General features: G+C 42.0%; 3 protein-coding genes across 3 annotated transcripts; all 3 read left to right on the top strand.

The window, feature by feature from the left end:
* Nucleotides 1–2948: 2948 nt before the first annotated feature.
* LOC306782878 (olfactory receptor 10K2-like) lies at nt 2949–3866 on the top strand (the record flags this gene model as incomplete). Its single annotated transcript, XM_079276359.1, has 1 exon — nt 2949–3866. The coding sequence occupies one exon, from the start codon at nt 2949–2951 to the stop codon at nt 3864–3866; it is 918 nt and encodes a 305-aa protein (XP_079132485.1).
* Nucleotides 3867–5557: 1691 nt separating this feature from the next.
* LOC306783388 (olfactory receptor 11A1-like) lies at nt 5558–6475 on the top strand (the record flags this gene model as incomplete). Its single annotated transcript, XM_079277012.1, has 1 exon — nt 5558–6475. The coding sequence occupies one exon, from the start codon at nt 5558–5560 to the stop codon at nt 6473–6475; it is 918 nt and encodes a 305-aa protein (XP_079133138.1).
* Nucleotides 6476–12468: 5993 nt separating this feature from the next.
* LOC306783721 (olfactory receptor 13C2-like) lies at nt 12469–13333 on the top strand (the record flags this gene model as incomplete). The annotated part of the gene is given in 2 exon segments (XM_079277496.1): nt 12469–13308; nt 13310–13333. Coding segments are annotated over 2 exon segments (864 nt in total).
* Nucleotides 13334–17914: the final 4581 nt, after the last annotated feature.

Below are 17914 nucleotides of genomic sequence, written 5' to 3'. Positions count from 1 at the left end.
AGGCTCAGCAGACCCAGCCAGACCCAGGAGGTGGTCCTCCTGGGCGCCTGTTCGTTCCCCTTTCCGTCCGTTCCCGGGTCCTACAATGGGCTCATGACTCCCGACTCTCTGGCCACCCTGGGATAAGACGTACGATCAACTGGCTCCAGCGCTCCTTCTGGTGGCCATCCTTGGACAATGACACCCGAGCGTACGACCTAGCCTGTACCACCTGTGCGCGCAACAAGGCCTCACACAGACCCCCTGTTGGACTATTACGACCTCTGCCTGTTCCCCACAGGCCTTGGTCGCATATGGCATTGGACTTCATCACCGGATTTCCTCCCTCCGAGAACAACACGGTCATCCTTACCATCGTGGACCGGTTTTCCAAGGCAGCTCACTTTATTCCCCTTCCCAAGGGCCTGAGGGACGAACAGGCGGTTAGGAGGTAGAAGACAGCAGAACGGCAGAACTCATCTACCTGCACATCTTCCACCTGCATGGGATCCCAGTCGACGTAGTCTCCGACAGAGGTCATCAGTTCACCCCCATCGTCTGGAGGGAATTCTGCGCTCTGCTGAGGGCCACCGTCAGTCTGTCCTCTGGGTTTCACCCCCAATCCAACAGCCTGGTTCTTCAGAGAGGAAGAACCAGGAGATGGAAACGGCCCTCTGCTGCTTGGTCTCCCGGAATCCTGCCTCCTGGTCGCGCCAGCTAATGTGGGTGGAATACGCTCTCAACACCCTGACCTGCTCAGCCACAGGCTTGTCACCCTTCCAGTGCGCATATGGGTTCTAGCCACCTCTGTTCCCCGAGTTGGATAAGGTTTCCTGCCCTGCAGTCCAGACCTTCATCCGCCGCTGCCGCCAGACCTGGACGAAGGCCGACCGCTACGCAACAGTGGCTAACCGACACCGCACTCCAGCCCCCATCTACTGTCAGGATCCAGGATCCCTGTCTGACCTGTTCGGTGTTACCTCTGTTTCCCCTGATCTCCTCTCCTCATGTGTTCTGTCATTCCCCTGTTTGTTATTGTGTGCCATGTGCTCTCTGTTTGTCCTCTGCCTCCAGACGCCTCCCATGGCCACACCCTTGAGTGTGCACAGCTGAGGACACTCCAGCCGATCACCTCCTGCTGCCTGACACACCAGACTCAGGGCCCACTAATGAGTCCCCTGTCACTACATAAGCTCTGGCCCTTCAGTCTAGGGTTGTCAGGTCGTACCGTCTTTCACCCGCGTCAACCCCGTGGCGTCCTCTGCCCTCGTGTTCTACGGATTACACGTTGAACTCCCACATAACATCTACGAGGTGGGTCAGTGGGTGTGGTTGTCGACCCGGGACCTACCCTTGCGGGTAGAGTCCAAGAAACTGGGCCCAAGATTCATCGGGCCTTTCGAGGTCAAGAGAATCATCAACCATGCAGTGAGGCTCAAGCTCCCCAGATCCATGCGCATCCACCACACGTTCCACGTATCCAAGGTCAAACCTGTCCCAGCTCTGCCCCTTCGCCCCTCTCACTCTATCACTCACCTAATCAGCTCAATCAGTACACCTGTTAGTCACACTCACCTCATCAGCTCAATCACTCTCAACTGCTCACTCTGCGGCACCTACTATTTAAACCCTAGTCTCACACACACTCACTGCCAGATTATTCTCCACATTATGCCAGACTTTCCCGCATTTACCCTCGGACTGTTTTCCCGTTGCCGACCCTGCCTGTCTGGACTTCTCCGTTTTGCCTCTACCCTGGTAAACGACTCAGCCTTCTGTCCCCGACCACGAGATTCTAGCCTCTGCTTTCTCTGGTTTCTGTCAGCCTTCTCCCCTGACGGCTTGGCGTTCCACCGAGTGGATTTCTCCACGTGTGCAGATCGAAGACTGTGTACCTGTTGTGTCTTCTGTCTGCAATAAAGTTTAATTTCAACTATTCCGTGTATCCGTCGTACTGCTTCTGGGCCCTTGCCATACCCGTTACAGTTATACTCTCATATATTCACAAATCTCTTTGTCTCCCGCTCTCTTCGGTTTATACTCGAATCATCTGATTATTGGCATTCACTCTTGAGCTCAACAACCAGATTCTGCCACGATCTCCCTGAGCCAATCACATCGTTGATGTCAAATTTTAAAACTGCTCTCCTCTCTGCTGCTGTCAGTTGTCATTTCATCATCATCATCATTTCTTCATCCCACCGATGGATCATCAGCAGTTCCCTTCACCACCACCACCAGGGTCTAGACTTTATGGGGAATATCACAGCATCATTACCCCCTTTAATATACCACATCACTGTGGAGTATAATCTCTTCACTTTTCATCTCACCATGCATGTGTAATTAATACTTTTTGACTTTAAATGAATTCTCTCCTGTTTGAAATAGTTTTAGTTTTACTAGTACAGTGCACTTGACATACTTGTGACACACACCAAAGACACGGCTACTCACAGTCTAAAACAGGTGAAATTGGCCTACGGTGTGGTTCACTGGTAAAAAACACCAGGGGCAAACTTCACCGTTCTGCAGCAACCTGAGCTTGGGAGGCACAACTAAAAGGGCCCCAAACAGCTTTATGTTTATTATGATGTTTAGATATACTGCTTGATGGAACATTAACTACAAACACCACAAGTACTCCAACAAAACAATACATGCACAAGCACATACAGCATGAATGTTGTTGTGAATAGATGATGCCATGAAAAACATTGATGACTTCATGTCTCTAGAATCAAGTTGTTTACCGAGCTCATTCTTTGGAGAGTTTAATGAGATCCATGGAGGGAGAAATAGTCTGATAAAGACATCCCACCGACTCACACAGATCCCTTTCCAGTTCCTGTGTTTGCTGGATCACACCAGAGCATATCAAGGTCAGGTACTGAAGACTGAATAAGACAATCTAGTGCTGGTTACATGAGCTTTATTGTTTTGTTATCATCTCTTTTGATATATCAATGATGGATAATAGATTAAATGTGACATATATAACTTTTGATGGGCATGTGGAAGTGCACAGATATAGATATCTTTATTTTGTCATGATGTTTACAGTGTATATTTTAATAATTAGCAGTAATTTCACTATTGTGAGCATCATAGTGATTCACAAATCCCTCCATGAGCCAATGTACATTTTCATTGCAGCTTTGTTAATCAACTCTGTTCTTTTCAGCACTGCTATCTACCCAAAGCTTTTGATTGACTTTTTATCAGCGAAACAGATCATATCTTATCCAGCCTGTCTCTTCCAGTGGTTTAGTTATTATTCTCTAGTCTGTTCAGAGTTCTTCCTGTTGTCGGTCATGGCCTATGATAGATATGTGTCTATATGTAACCCTCTGCAATATTCAACCATCATGAGAAAAACAACTGTTAATATGTTCCTGATTTTTGCTTGGATTCTGCCTGCTTGTCAGTGTTCAGTACCAACATTACTGAGTGCTAAAACAAAAATATGTAAGTTTCATTTGAAAGGAATACTTTGCAACAGCACAGTTCCCAAACTTCACTGTGTGAGATCAAGACTGCTTAATATTTATGGCTTGGTTGTGTTAGTGAGTAATGTACTTCTCCCTGTGCTCTTCATACTTTTTACATACACCAGGATACTTGTAATATCCTATCGATGTAAAGGAGTCAGGAGAAAAGCTGCACAGACCTGTTTACCCCATCTGCTGGTTCTAATCAACTATTCCTGTTTTATTTCATATGATGTACTTCTTCCTCGACTGGAACATGATTTTCCTAAAATTGTACGTTTGATAATGGCTTTACAAATAATAACATACCATCCTCTTTTTAATCCAATTATTTATGGACTAAAAATGAGAGGAATTTATGAACACCTTAAGAGGCTCATCTGTAAAAGGGTCTAATATATTCACACTAATAACTGTTGTCCAGTCATCGTTTTGTGTCATAATAATGTAAAGATGTGATGACTTTGAACATTTGAAGACGTGTTTCTAATATAATAACGCACAGAGAATCTTCCACTTCAACAATGTAATGATAAGAACTGAGCAATTCACTGCAGTTTTTCAAAAACCCAAAGGTAATGGTTAAGTCTAACAGATAACCACAACTTAATCATACATTTTACAGTTTGATTTTAGTTACCGTTGATGACATGACTATTATCTTCAAGTGTATTGCTAAAGTTTATAATAGCCCTCAAATAAGCATAAGATCAGATGAGATAAGCCTTTATCAACTCCATCTTGAGTAAATAATCACATCTATAAAATGGTCCAATTTTTTATGATCTTAAAAGTACTGCTGAAAATATGTTGTGTTTTATATTTGACTGTTTCTACGTTGTAATTGTCAGCTGGAATATTTTTGAAAAAGCTCTATCATGTACACACCATTGTGATATCCAAGTCTCTTTACTTGTGGGTCCATAATGGATGAAAAAATAATCGTATAACATTGACCACACATTAATGTTTCTATGTGTGGTGAATTTTCTAAGAGGGATGTAAACAGAATGGATTCAAGCTGATACTTTCAGTGTTTTTAACCCTCTTCTAACGTTTACGACTGTGTAGTAGTAAAACAGACAACTCTCCAAAAATACTATTATGCCTAAACACATGACAATGCAGACGTGATGATTAATTTACAGTTGAATTACCTTCATAACAATAAAAACTGTGATCAAAACTACATGGATGATGCACTGAGTGGGGGCCAGCTGCCTGAACTGGTGGTGAAGTCCTGAGGGAAAGATGAGAACAAGATAGGAAGAAAAGAGTCTCTAATTACAAAGTCTGATCCCTTGTCCCCTAAACAGACATTCCTTCCAATAAATATTTAAATATTTAAATATTTTTTTCACTCTGAGTGAATTCTCTCCTGATTGAAATAGTTTTAGTCTTACTAGTGCAGTGCTCGTTCAAAACATGTCTGTTCAGAATGAGCTGAATGCTTGGCCTGTGGTGTTGCTGCTTTCAGCTTTCTCAAAACAACTGAACACTGTGCTTCCTTGAGTCCAGAGAAATACGTCTGCCATGACATACTTGTGTCACACACCAAAGACACGGCTACTCACGGTCTAAAACAGGTGAAATTGTCCTACGGTGTGGTTCACTGGTAAAAAACACCAGGGGCAAACTTTACCGTTCTGCAGCAACCTGAGCTTGGGACGCACAACTAAAAAGGCCCCAAACAGCTTTATGTTTATTATGATGTTTAGATATACTGCTTGATGGAACATGAACTACAAACACCACAAGTGCTCCAACAAAACAATAAATGCACAAGCACATACAGCATGAATGTTGTTGTGAATAGATGATGCCATAAAAAACATCTATGACTTCATGTCTCTAGAATCAAGTTGTTTACCGAGCTCATTCTTTGGAGAGTTTAATGAGATCCATGGAGGGAGAAATAGTCAGATAAAGACTTCCCACCGACTCACACAGATCCCTTTCCAGTTCCTGTGTTTGCTGGATCACACCAGAGCATATCAAGGTCAGGTACTGAAGACTGAATAAGACAATCTAGTGCTGGTTACATGAGCTTTATTGTTTTTTTTATCATCTCATTTGATATATCAATGATGGATAATAGATTAAATATGACATATATAACTTTTGATGGGCATGTGGAAGTGCACAGATATAGATATCTTTATTTTGTGATCATGTTTACAGTGTATATTTTAATAATTAGCAGTAATTTCACTATTGTGAGCATCATAGTGATTCACAAATCCCTCCATGAGCCAATGTACATTTTCATTGCAGCTTTGTTAATCAACTCTGTTCTTTTCAGCACTGCTATCTACCCAAAGCTTTTGATTGACTTTTTATCAGAGAAACAGATCATATCTTATCCAGCCTGTCTCTTCCAGTGGTTTTGGTATTATTCTCTAGCCGGTTCAGAGTTCTTCCTGTTGTTGGTTTTGGCCTATGATAGATATGTGTCTATATGTAACCCTCTGCAATATTCAACCATCATGAGAAAAACAACTGTTAATATGTTCCTGATTTTTGCTTGGATTCTGCCTGCTTGTCAGGTTTCAGTACCAATGTTAGTGAGTGCTAAAAAAGAAATCTGTAAGTTTCATTTGAAAGGAATACTTTGCAATAGCACAGTTCACAAACTTCACTGTGTGAGTTCAAGACTGCTTAATATTTATGGCTTGGTAGTTTTTGTGAGTGCTATACTTCTCCCTGTGCTCTTCATACTTTTTACATACACCAGGATACTTGTAATATCCTATCGATGTAAAGGAGTCAGGACAAAAGCTGCACAGACCTGTTTACCCCATCTGCTGGTTCTAATCAACTTTTCCTGTTCAAGTGCATATGATGTACTTATTCCTCGACTGGAACTTGATTTTCCCAAAATTGTACGTTTGATAATGACTTTACAAATGATAATATATCAACCTCTTTTTAATCCAATCATTTACGGACTAAAAATGAGAGGAATTTATGAACACCTGAAGAGGCTCTTCTGTAAAAGGGTCTAATATATTCACACTGATAACTGTTGTCCTGTCATCGTTTTGTGTCATAATAATGTAAAGATGTGATGACTTTGAACATTTAAAGACTTGTTTCTAACATAATAAAGCACAGAGAATCTTCCACTTCAACAATGTAATGATAAGTACTGAGCAATTCACTGCAGTTTAAAAAAAACCCAAAGGTAATGGTTAAGTCTAACAGATAACCATGACTTAATCATACATTTTACAGTTTGATTGTAGTTACCGGTGATGACATGACTATTGTCTTCAAGTGTGTTGCTAAAGTTTATAATAGCCATACGATCAGATGAGATACGCCTTTATCAATCCCTGGACGGCAATCTAGTGTTTTAGCAGCACAATACAGAAATAAATACAGATAAGAGAAGTAAAAATATATATTACAATATAGTACGTGGTGCAGTGAGTTGTGATCGGGCAGTGGTTATGTTATGGAGGAGGGTGGGGGTTGTGATGAAATGAATGCATGTCAATATTTTAAATGAACAACATTGAAAGCAAAAGCATGTTTCTGATTTGGCAGTGCATGTAACTAAAATTGAGTTTTGTGCACTGAGATAAAAAGTTTTTATTTTAATGTTATGATAAAAATCAACAATTAAACCAATTGTTGTTTCTGTCAAGTTATTATTCCATCTTGAGTAAATAATCACATTTATGAAAAAAATCAAATTTTAATGATCTTAAAAGTTCTGCTGAAAATATGTTTCATATTATATTTGACTGTTCTAGTCTGTAATGGTCAACTGGAATATTTTTTAAAAAGCTCTATCATTTACACACCATTGTGATGTCCAAGTCTTTACTTGTGCGTTATTTCATCCTTTATGGAGAAAAATAATCGTATAACATTGACTACACATTAATGTTTCTATGTGTGGTGAATTTTTCAAGAGGGATGTAAACAGAGTGGATTCAAGCTGATACTTTCAGGTTGTTTTAACCCTCTTCTCATGTTTATGACAGTGTAGTAGTAAAACAAACCTCCAAAAAATACGATCATGCCTAAACTCATGACAATGCAGACGTGATGATTAATTTACAGTTGAATTACCTTCATAATAATAAAAACTGTGATCAAAACTACATGGATGATGCACTGAGTGGGGGCCAGCTCCCTGAACTGGTGGAGAAGTCCTGAGGGAAAGATGAGAACAAGATTGGAAGAAAAGAGTCTCTAATTACAAAGTCTGATCCCTTGTCCCTTAAACAGACATTCCTTATAATAAATATTTACATGTTTTTTTCACTCTCAGTGAATTCTCTCCTGATTGAAATAGGTTTAGTCTTACTAGTGCAGTGCACGTTCAAAACATGTCTGTTTAGAATGAGCTGAATCCTTGGCCTGTGATGTTGCTGCTTTCAGCTTTCTCAAAACAACTGAACACTGTCCTTCCTTGAGTCCAGAGAAATACATCTGCCATGACATACTGGTGTCACACACCAAAGACACGGCTACTCACATTCTAAAGCAGTCGTTCTCAACTGGTCTGGCTGCGGGACCCACCATCACCCCTTAATGACAAGACTATCTGTATTCAAGAAGTCTAGTAATAGTAACGTCTCTGTGTAGTAAACTGTCAAATCAAATGAAGAAAGTACACATCAATTATATTTTAACAAATATTATTCTCATTTTTCAAATTTAACTGGATGGGTTATCAATAATACATAGAAATACATAAATAAATGCTCTTCTCATTTCAATTAAAATAACAGCTGGATTAAAAAATAAATTACGTAACAAAATGCATTTTAGAAAAGTTATTTTCACTGAATTGCTCTGCAGCTTTAAATTCAGTTCATTCAGGGTGAAGTGAAAAAGCCACAATATTATATTTTTCTCATCTTTCAAAAAGAGAAATTATTGTTGGACTGATATGAGTCTGTCCAGTCAGTCAAATGACTCTGGTCTCTCCGGCCATTTTTCTCTTTTGAAAATCGTCCTATGATTTGACTTTCACAACTCTCACGACAACAGTCCTGCTCTGCTGTCTCCTCGTCTCTCCCCCGTGTGTCACTGTGTGTGTACATCTCACTCAAGTCAGGAAACTTGTCAGGATACCCATATTTGATTGCCTGAGCTGCATCACGTGATTCACAACGCATTGCTCAGTGTATTTCCTGCACCGCTGAACAAGTGCCGTAAATGCTGGAATAATTCCACTGCATAAAAAATGCCCTTCAAAATAAAATCACAACTTTTTATTTTTTATTTTTTGTCAGGCAAAGGCCCGCGACCCACTTTTGGGTCGCGACCCACCTGTTGAGAATCACTGGTCTAAAACAGGTGAAATTGGTCTGCGGTGTGGTTCACTGGTAAAAAAAACACGAGGGGCAACCCTAACTGTTCTGCAGCAACCTGAACTTGGGATGCACAACTAAAAAAGCCCCAAACAGCTTTAGGTTTATTCTGATGTTTGGATATACTGCTTGATGGAACATTAACTACAAACACCACAAGTGCTCCAACAAAAAATAAATGCACAAGCACATACAGCATGAATGTTGTGTAATGATCACAAAGGTCTGCCTGTGTGTACAGCAAATGTGAATGGGGAAACTGTGGGTTATGTTCCTTCACCTATATAAAGTACATTACATTACATTACAGTCATTTAGCAGACGCTTTTATCCAAAGCAACTTACAATAAGTGTATTCAACATAGGTTTTCGAGAGAACAACTTGTCACTAGAAGTCATAAGTGCATCTCCTTTCTTCAAACAAGCATCTAAGAGCATAAACCAGAGCCAACGTACAGTGCAGAAACAAACGAATGCAACAAGTGCCACAAACTAATAGAAATGTAGCTCAAGCGCAAGTTCAGTCAGGAAGACACTCACTAGTAATCTCTGTCTTTCCTCTCCTTGTAATTACTCTATCAGCTGATTGGGGGCGTGCACTTTTAAGTAACCAACCAGATTCGGCACACCGGTTCCTCAAGCCAATCATATCGTTGCTGTCAATCTTTAAATAGTGTTCTCTTCTCTGCTGCTGTCAGTTGTCATTTCAGCGAAGCAGATGCAACCCTCCTCCACCCCAGTCGCCTCCAGTCAGCATCACAGTCATGCTCCTGATTCATCATCAGATTGCAGCAACTCCTTTCAGCACCACCACCAGTGTCTGGACTCCAGGGGGGATTAGGCCTGTTGGACCTCAGTATCCCTACCCTCGGTGATAGTACTTCAGGATGGAGTCCAATCGCCAAAGACTTTGCACTTTTCATATTTGATGCTTGTATAATAAATCATTGTTAACTTATGAAACAAGTCTCTCCTGATTGAAATACAATAAGTGCAATAAGCTAGTATGAATGCAATAGATACGAAGTAAGTGCTAAGTGGAAGGCTCTTCTTGAAGAGGTGAGTTTTCAGTCTGCGCCGAAAGATGGGCAGCGACTCCGCTGTCCTGACGTCAGTGGGGAGTTCATTCCACCACTGTGGCCGTAGGGACCGTAGGGACCGTAGGGCCGTAGGGACCTCTGAGCGACGGGGGAACCAATTGGCCCGAGGCAGCAGAGCGAAGTGGTCGGGCAGGGGTGTAGGGCTTGACCATGGCCTGGAGATGGGAAGGAGCTGTTTCTTTCACTGCCCTGTAGGCTAGCACCATAGTCTTAAACTGGATGCGAGCTCTTACAGGGAGCCAGTGTAGAGAACGGAGAAGGGAAGTTGTGTGGGAGGGTTTCGGGGCGATTGAACACCAGGTGAGCTGCAGCTTTCTGGACAAGCTCCAGAGGTCTGATGGCCGACGCCGGGGCTCCGGCAAGTAGTGAGTTGCAGTAGTCCAGGCGAGAGATGACAAGAGCCTGGATGAGCACCTGCGCCGTCTCATCAGTGAGGAAGGGGCGAATCCTCCTGATGTTGTAGAGCAGGAATCTGCAGGAGCGTGTAACCGATGCAATGTTTGCTGAGAATGACAGTTGGTCATCCAGGGTCACACCCAGGTTTCTTGCAGTCCGAGTTGGCGTCACCATGGTATCGTCAATGGTGATGGACAGGTCTCGGCGCGGGCAACTCTTCCCCGGGAGGAACAGTAGCTCGGTTTTGTCCAGGTTGAGCTTGAGGTGGTCTGTCGTCATCCACGTCGAGATGTCAGCCAAGCATGCAGCGATGCGTGCCTCCACTTGAGTGTCACCGGGGGGAAATGACAAGATCAGCTGGGTGTCATCGGCATAACAATGGTAAGAGAAGTCATGCGAGCGAATAACAGAACCCAGATATGTTGTGTAGAGCAAGAAGAGAAGGGGGCCCAGGACTGAACCTTGTGGAATCCCCGTAGTCAGCATGTGTGGTTCCGACATGGCCCCCCTCCATGTCACCTGGTAGGATCGACCTGTCAGGTAGGATGCAAACAGGGAGAGTTTGCATCCCACTCCTCAAAACTTACCTGCAACCCGGGCATCCAAAGGACCCAGGACGCTCTTGGGCAGGGCTTCTGGTGGGTCTCGCTCAACGAGAACACCAGGGAATTCATCAACGCCTGCCCAGTCTGCAATCAACACAATCCTTCTCACCAGGCTCCGGCTCACCTCCTTCAGCCTCTCCCAGTGCCTCATCGTCCATGGTCCCACATCTCCCTGGACTTTATCGCTGGGCTACCACCATCTGAGGGCCAAACCGTCATCCTGAAAGTGGTCGACAGATTTAGCAAGCTGGCCAATTATTTTCCTCTGCCCAAACTCCCGTCTGCTAAAGAGACGGCAGAAGACAGCAGAACGGTAGAACTGATCTCCCTGCACATCTCCCGCCTGCATGGGGTCCCAGTCGACGTAGTCTCCGACCGAGGTCCTCAGTTCACCTCCATCTTCTGGAGGGAATTCTGCGCTCTGCTGAGGGCCACCGTCAGTCTGTCCTCTGGGTTTCACCCCCAATCCAACGGCCAGACGGAGAGGAAGAACCAGGAGATGGAAATGGCCCTCCGCTGCTTGGTTTCCCGGAATCCTGCCTCCTGGTCGCGCCAGCTAATGTGGGTGGAATACGCTCACACCACCCTGACCAGCGCCGCCTCAGGCTTGTCACCCTTCCAGTACGCATATGGGTTCTAGCCGCCTCTGTTCCCCGAGTTGGAGAAGGTTTCTTGCCCTGCAGTCCAGACCTTCATCCGCCGCTGCCGCCAGACCTGGACGAAGGGCCGAGCAACCCTGCTCTGGTCTGCCGATCGCTACGCAACAGCTGCTAACCGACACCGCACTCCAGCCCCCAGCTACCAGGTGGGTCAGAGGGTGTGGTTGTCGATCAGGCACCTACCCTTGTGGGTAGAGTCCAAGAAACTGGGCACAAGATTCATCGGGCCTTTCGAGGTCAAGAGAATCATCAACCCGGCGGCAGTGAGGCTCAAGCTCCCCAGATCCATGTGCATCCACCACACGTTCCACGTATCCAAGGTCAAACCTGTCCGGCAGAGTTCCTTGGTGCTCGCTGCTCCTCCCCCTCCGCCTCCATCGCCTCCCTGTTTGGACAATGAGGGTCTTTCCTCCGGGTCTGGGGAAGCCTAACTCCAGACCCCCTCCACCCACCCGGCTGTGTATTCTGACTCTGCAACCTGAGCTTGGGACGCACAACTAAAAAGGCCCCAAACAGCTTTATGTTTATTATGATGTTTAGATATACTGCTTGATGAAACATGAACTACAAACACCACAAGTGCTCCAACAAAACAATAAATGCACAAGCACATACAGCTTGAATGTTGTTGTGAATAGATGATGCCATAAAAAACATCTGTGACTTCATGTCTCTAGAATGAAGTTATTCACCGAGCTCATTCTTTGGAGAGTTGAATGAGATCCATGGAGGGAGAAATAGTCTGATAAAGACATCCCACCGACTCACACAGATCCCTTTCCAGTTCCTGTGTTTGCTGGATCACACCAGAGCACATCAAGGTCAGGTACTGAAGACTGAATAAGACAATCTAGTGCTGGTTACATGAGCTTTATTGTTTTTTTATCATCTCATTTGATATATCAATGATGGATAATAGATTAAATGTGACATATATAACTTTTGGTGGGCATGTGGAAGTGCGCAGATATAGATATCTTTATTTTGTGATCATGTTTACAGTGTATATTTTAATAATTTGCAGTAATTTCACTATTGTGAGCATCATAGTGATTCACAAATCCCTCCATGAGCCAATGTACATTTTCATTGCAGCTTTGTTAATCAACTCTGTTCTTTTCAGCACTGTTATCTACCCAAAGCTTTTGATTGACTTTTTATCAGAGAAACAGATCATATCTTATTCAGCCTGTCTCTTCCAGTGGTTTAGTTATTATTCTCTAGCCAGTACAGAATTCTTCCTGTTGTCGGTCATGGCCTATGATAGATATGTGTCTATATGTAACCCTCTGCAATATTCAATCATCATGAGAAAAACAACTGTTAATACGTTCCTGATTGTTGCTTGGATTCTCCCTGCTTGTGAGTGTTCAGTACCAATGTTACTGAGTGCTAAAAAAGAAATCTGTAAGTTTAATTTGAAAGGAATACTTTGCAACAGCACAGTTCTCAAACTTCACTGTGTGAGTTCAAGACTGCTTCATATTTATGGCTTGGTTGTTTTTGCGAGTGCCGTACTTCTCCCTGTGCTCTTCATACTGTTTACATACACCAGGATACTTGTAATATCCTATCGATGTAAAGGAGTCAGGAGAAAAGCTGCACAGACCTGTTTACCCCATCTGCTGGTTCTAATCAACTTTTCCTGTTTAATAGCATATGATGTACTTCTTGCTCGACTCAAACTTGACGTTCCTATAACTTTACGTTTAATAATGGCTTTACAAATAGTAACATATCATCCTCTTTTTAATCCAATCATTTATGGACTAAAAATGAGAGGAATTTATGAACACCTTAAGAGGCTCTTCTGTAAAAGGGTATAATGTATTCACACTGATAACTGTTGTACAGTCATCGTTTTGTGTCATAATAACACAGAGATGTGATAACTTTGAACATTTAAAGACTTGTTTCTAATATAATAACGCACAGAGAATCTTCCACTTCAACAATGTAATGTTAAGTACTGAGCAATTCACTGCAGTTTTAAGTCTACCAAATAACCACGACTTAATCATACATTTTACAGTTTGATTGTAGTTACCGGTGATGACATGACTATTTTCTTCAAGTGTGTTGCTAAAGTTTATAATAGCCAAACGATGAGATGAGATACGCCTTTATCAATCCCTGGACGGCAATCTCGTGTTTTAGCAGCACAATACAGAAATAAATACAGATCAGAGAAGTAAAAATAAATATTACAATATAGTACGTGGTGGAGTGAGTTGTGATCGGGCAGTGGTTGTTATGTTATGGAGGAGGGTGGGGGTTGTGATGAAATGAATGCATGTCAATATTTTAAATGAACAACCTTGAAAGCAAAAGCATGTTTCTGATTTGGCAGTGCATGCAACTAAAATTGAGTTTTGTGCACTGCGATAAAACGTTTTTATTTTAATGTTATAGTAAAAATGAACAGTTAAACCAATTGTTGTTTCGGTCAAGTTATTATTCCATCTTGAGTAAATAATCACATTTATAAATTTTTTTTTTAATTTTAATGATCTTAAAAGTTCTGCTGAAAATATGTTTCATATTATATTTGACTGTTCTAGTCTGTAATGGTCAACTGGAATATTTTTTTAAAAGCTCTATCATTTACACACCATTGTGATGTCCAAGTCTTTACTTGTGCGTTATTTCATCCTTTATGGAGAAAAATAATCGTATAACATTGACTACACATGAATGTTTCTATGTGGTGAATGTTTCAAGAGGGATGTAAACAGAGTGGATTCAAGCTGATACTTTCAGGTTGTTTTAACCCTCTTCTCATGTTTATGACTGTGTAGTAGTAAAACAAACCTCCAAAAAATACTATTATGCCGAAACACATGACAATGCAGACGTGATGATTCATTTACAGTTGAATTACCTTCAAAATAAAAAAATAAAAAGCTGTGATATAAACTACATGGATGATGCACTGAGTGGGGGCCAGCTCCCTGAACTGGTGGAGAAGTCCTGAGGGAAAGATGAGAACAAGATAGGAAGGTCTGTTTATCAGATCATGGTAGGTGCCTCAGTATTGAATATGACCCCTGACCTCTGTAAAGTTTCCCTTGAAGAACTGTGCTGCAGAGGGTGTAACCAATCCAACCCTCACCAGCAATGAAGAGGTTTATGGTGACTACATGCACTGCATTACTGTCACCACACGGTAGCAGCCAACACCAGGACAATAACTGATGAATTCAACTCTTTCAGTCAGTGTTCTTGCAGCATGCACAGTGTGGGTTTGAATCATTTTTAATTCAAATAGGGAAAGTCTATAAAACGTTGCATACGTCATTTTCTCTTACATGCAAAATGCAGACATAAAAATTGTGAAGCTGCTTCCACAGTGTTTTAAGCATTTACGAAACATTTGATATTCTTGAACAATGTTACTTAGCAGTGTTTAATTAATCCCCTCCATATGTCATGATTTTCCCTATTTTAATAAGAATTTATTGTGAAGATGTGTTTTAGAAGTCGTCTGCAGAAAATCATACATTAGTTCTAGTCTCAAGAGACCTCAGTTGATGGTTGGATACAGTCATACAGTTGATGTTGACAGTTCTTTGTGGGCAGTGCCACCTTTGCAAATCCCATGTAAGTGCATTGTGATTCATTGTTAATTTATTTGGATCCCCATTATTTGTCACGCAACATAAATCACTCAATTAGCTGTTGGAATACAAAAAGAAACAGAAAGATCCATAATACAGGTAAAGAACTGCATTGAGATCAAGTTCAGGCTGCAAAATGGACTGCTAAGGTTTTGTTTTTTGGCCAAAGCAACATCATTTAAGTCTGACTCAGTGCCGAAATTGTCCAACACGCAAATCATACACCTGAACTACAGACACAAGTACAAAGTTCCACACACAAACCTACGCACATATATTTTTGACATTTGACAAAATGCACGGCCAAAAGGTATGTAGACACAGGACCCCCGAAAAACAGCTGAACATTACACCGATGTTGACGATCATGTAATTCCAAAACATGGCATGAATTGTAGATCAATTTATTGAGCTGAATTTCAGGAGCTGGACCACACCTCAGCCACTTGCACACTTCCGGCCACACTCCTACAAATACCTACCCACTCTAAAGCCTCAGCTGGCTCGTGCTTTCCGCACTCGCAACCGGATCGCCACGCAGAGAAAAGAAGAAACCTTACCTCGCCTAAAACATGGACCTGCCGTCCATCAGGCCATCCGACGACGACGACGACGACCAGTTCGCTTCCCCAGAGGCCACCCGTACAGCCCAGGGAAGCACTCGACCTGCCGCCAACGAGACGCCGCCAACCGCCATCGAGAGGGTCCAGCTCAACGCAGCCAAACCCGCCGATCTCCACCATGCCGACCAGCTGCAACCACCTGCCAGAATCCGACAATATGAAGATTCAGACCCACGGCCGTGCTGTGATAACTCACATCATGCCTCGGGCCTCTCTTCTTAGACACAGGGGTGAAATCTGATTGGATAAAAGCTCTACTTAAAACAAGCTGCACTGGAAGCAGAGCAACTAAGGAACACAGTCGCTGTGCAATGAGAAAATAAGATAATGGGAACAATATTTTTCTAAATTACAATACATGTAGTGTATTTAAGAAAAAATATTAAATTATAAAATAACTATAACTTTGTGATTCTGTTTAGGCCAGCAGAGAAGGCTTTGCAGGCCCTGACGGTCCACCACTGCATATATCACACAAAAATCCAAGGATTTCTCTGTCTGGCAAGCCAGTGCACAGACCAATCAGCATCTTGTGAAGAGCTTACTGTCAGCTGGCTTAGGTGAGAGACGACTGTTCCTTCAAAACACAAATAGCGACCGCTAAAGAGGTTAGCATAGATGCTGCAATAGCATCAGTTACATCAGAGCTGGAGATCATTTCTTCATTGAGAGAAGAGCAAAGGACGGCACTGAAGGCTTCTCTCGATGGTAAAGATGTTTTTGCTCTTTTACCGAAAGACTTTTGGCAAGAGTTTGATTCACAGATGGTAAATGGACTTTACTTGTATAGCGCTTTTCTCGTCTTTCCTGATGGCTCATCCCATCACCTGCCAAGTATTTTTTGGATACTTTTGCCTGCCCTTTTCCAAACAGTTCCCTGTGACGGCTTTTCTGATGGTTTTATGTCAACAAACCATCTTGCGGGTCAGGTTAGGGATTAGATGGATCTTAATACAAACCTGTGACCTGCAATTACATTTGCTAAGAGAATGTCTGCCTGCACCAAATAGAGAGAAATAACAATGAGCCAGAATCTAAGACCTGAAAAGATACAGTGCGTTGGAGGTATTTGTTGGATAAAAGAACATCACATCAAATGATGTCAAATAGAAAGTACAATATATGTGAATATTCTTTTCTGGACATATATTTTATTTTTGGATAAATGTGAATGCTGGCAATGAACTTTTTGTCATTTGTCATTAAAATGCCATCAGAAGTCTCATGTATGTGCATTCATGTAAATTTAATGACGTGTGGGGCACATGTGCCGCTTGCAACATATTGTACACCAGTAATCGATTCAGGCAGAATTTAGGAAAATTACCTATCTCAACACTCTGCTGGTATTTTCAAGCTAATAATGAATGGCCAAATAAATGAAAGCACAATAATTATGCTAATCACTCATTCATTCCAAAAAACTGGTTGTCACAGTTTTGGCAGGTTTGTCATAAGGGGACTTCTACAATTACTAAAACATCCCTGAATGGCATTTGCCGTTTTCCTCTTTTGCTTTGGCTCAATTCTTGAATGACTGGAGGACTCAATCAGATGTTTTTAATGCAACCTGTTTCCCTTCATTTATCCAATGTGCAATTAAGGCTTAATCATCTTTTTTCACAATTCTTTTCACTATTCATTATATAAACCGGTCTCAGTCCCAGCTGCTTTAATGTACACTGTGTTATGTCATTGCATCCCCCAATAAATGAGTTTGAGCAGACACACCTTATATGATTAAGTTACCACCAACTCTTTGAGGCACTCATTATTTTTCCGTAACTGTGTGGGGCTATGTGTCCTGATCTTTGTGAATTGGACTGTTTCTGTTATGACGCTCATTTACACAGAAAGGGTCGCTAAATGTATGCATATTACCCAATTTAAATACTTGCAAAAAGAACAAGAGCACCAAGACACTATTTGCTTGCCTGCGCAGTTATGAGATTTTCTTTTTGTCTTATTTGCACAGGTGCTTCACTTACAAATGCTGCGCAATTCTTTATAAAGTGCAGTTTTGACTCGACATGTAAAACCCAGTGCTTACATTTTTCTAAACAAATCATTTTCAACTATTTATTCTTTTAGGTATCTATTTATACAATACATAT

This window comes from Melanostigma gelatinosum, assembly GCF_949748355.1.
Source record: "Melanostigma gelatinosum genome assembly, chromosome: 10".
Taxonomy (NCBI): Eukaryota; Metazoa; Chordata; class Actinopteri; order Perciformes; family Zoarcidae; genus Melanostigma; species Melanostigma gelatinosum.
This window is presented reverse-complemented; position numbering and strand designations above follow the sequence as displayed.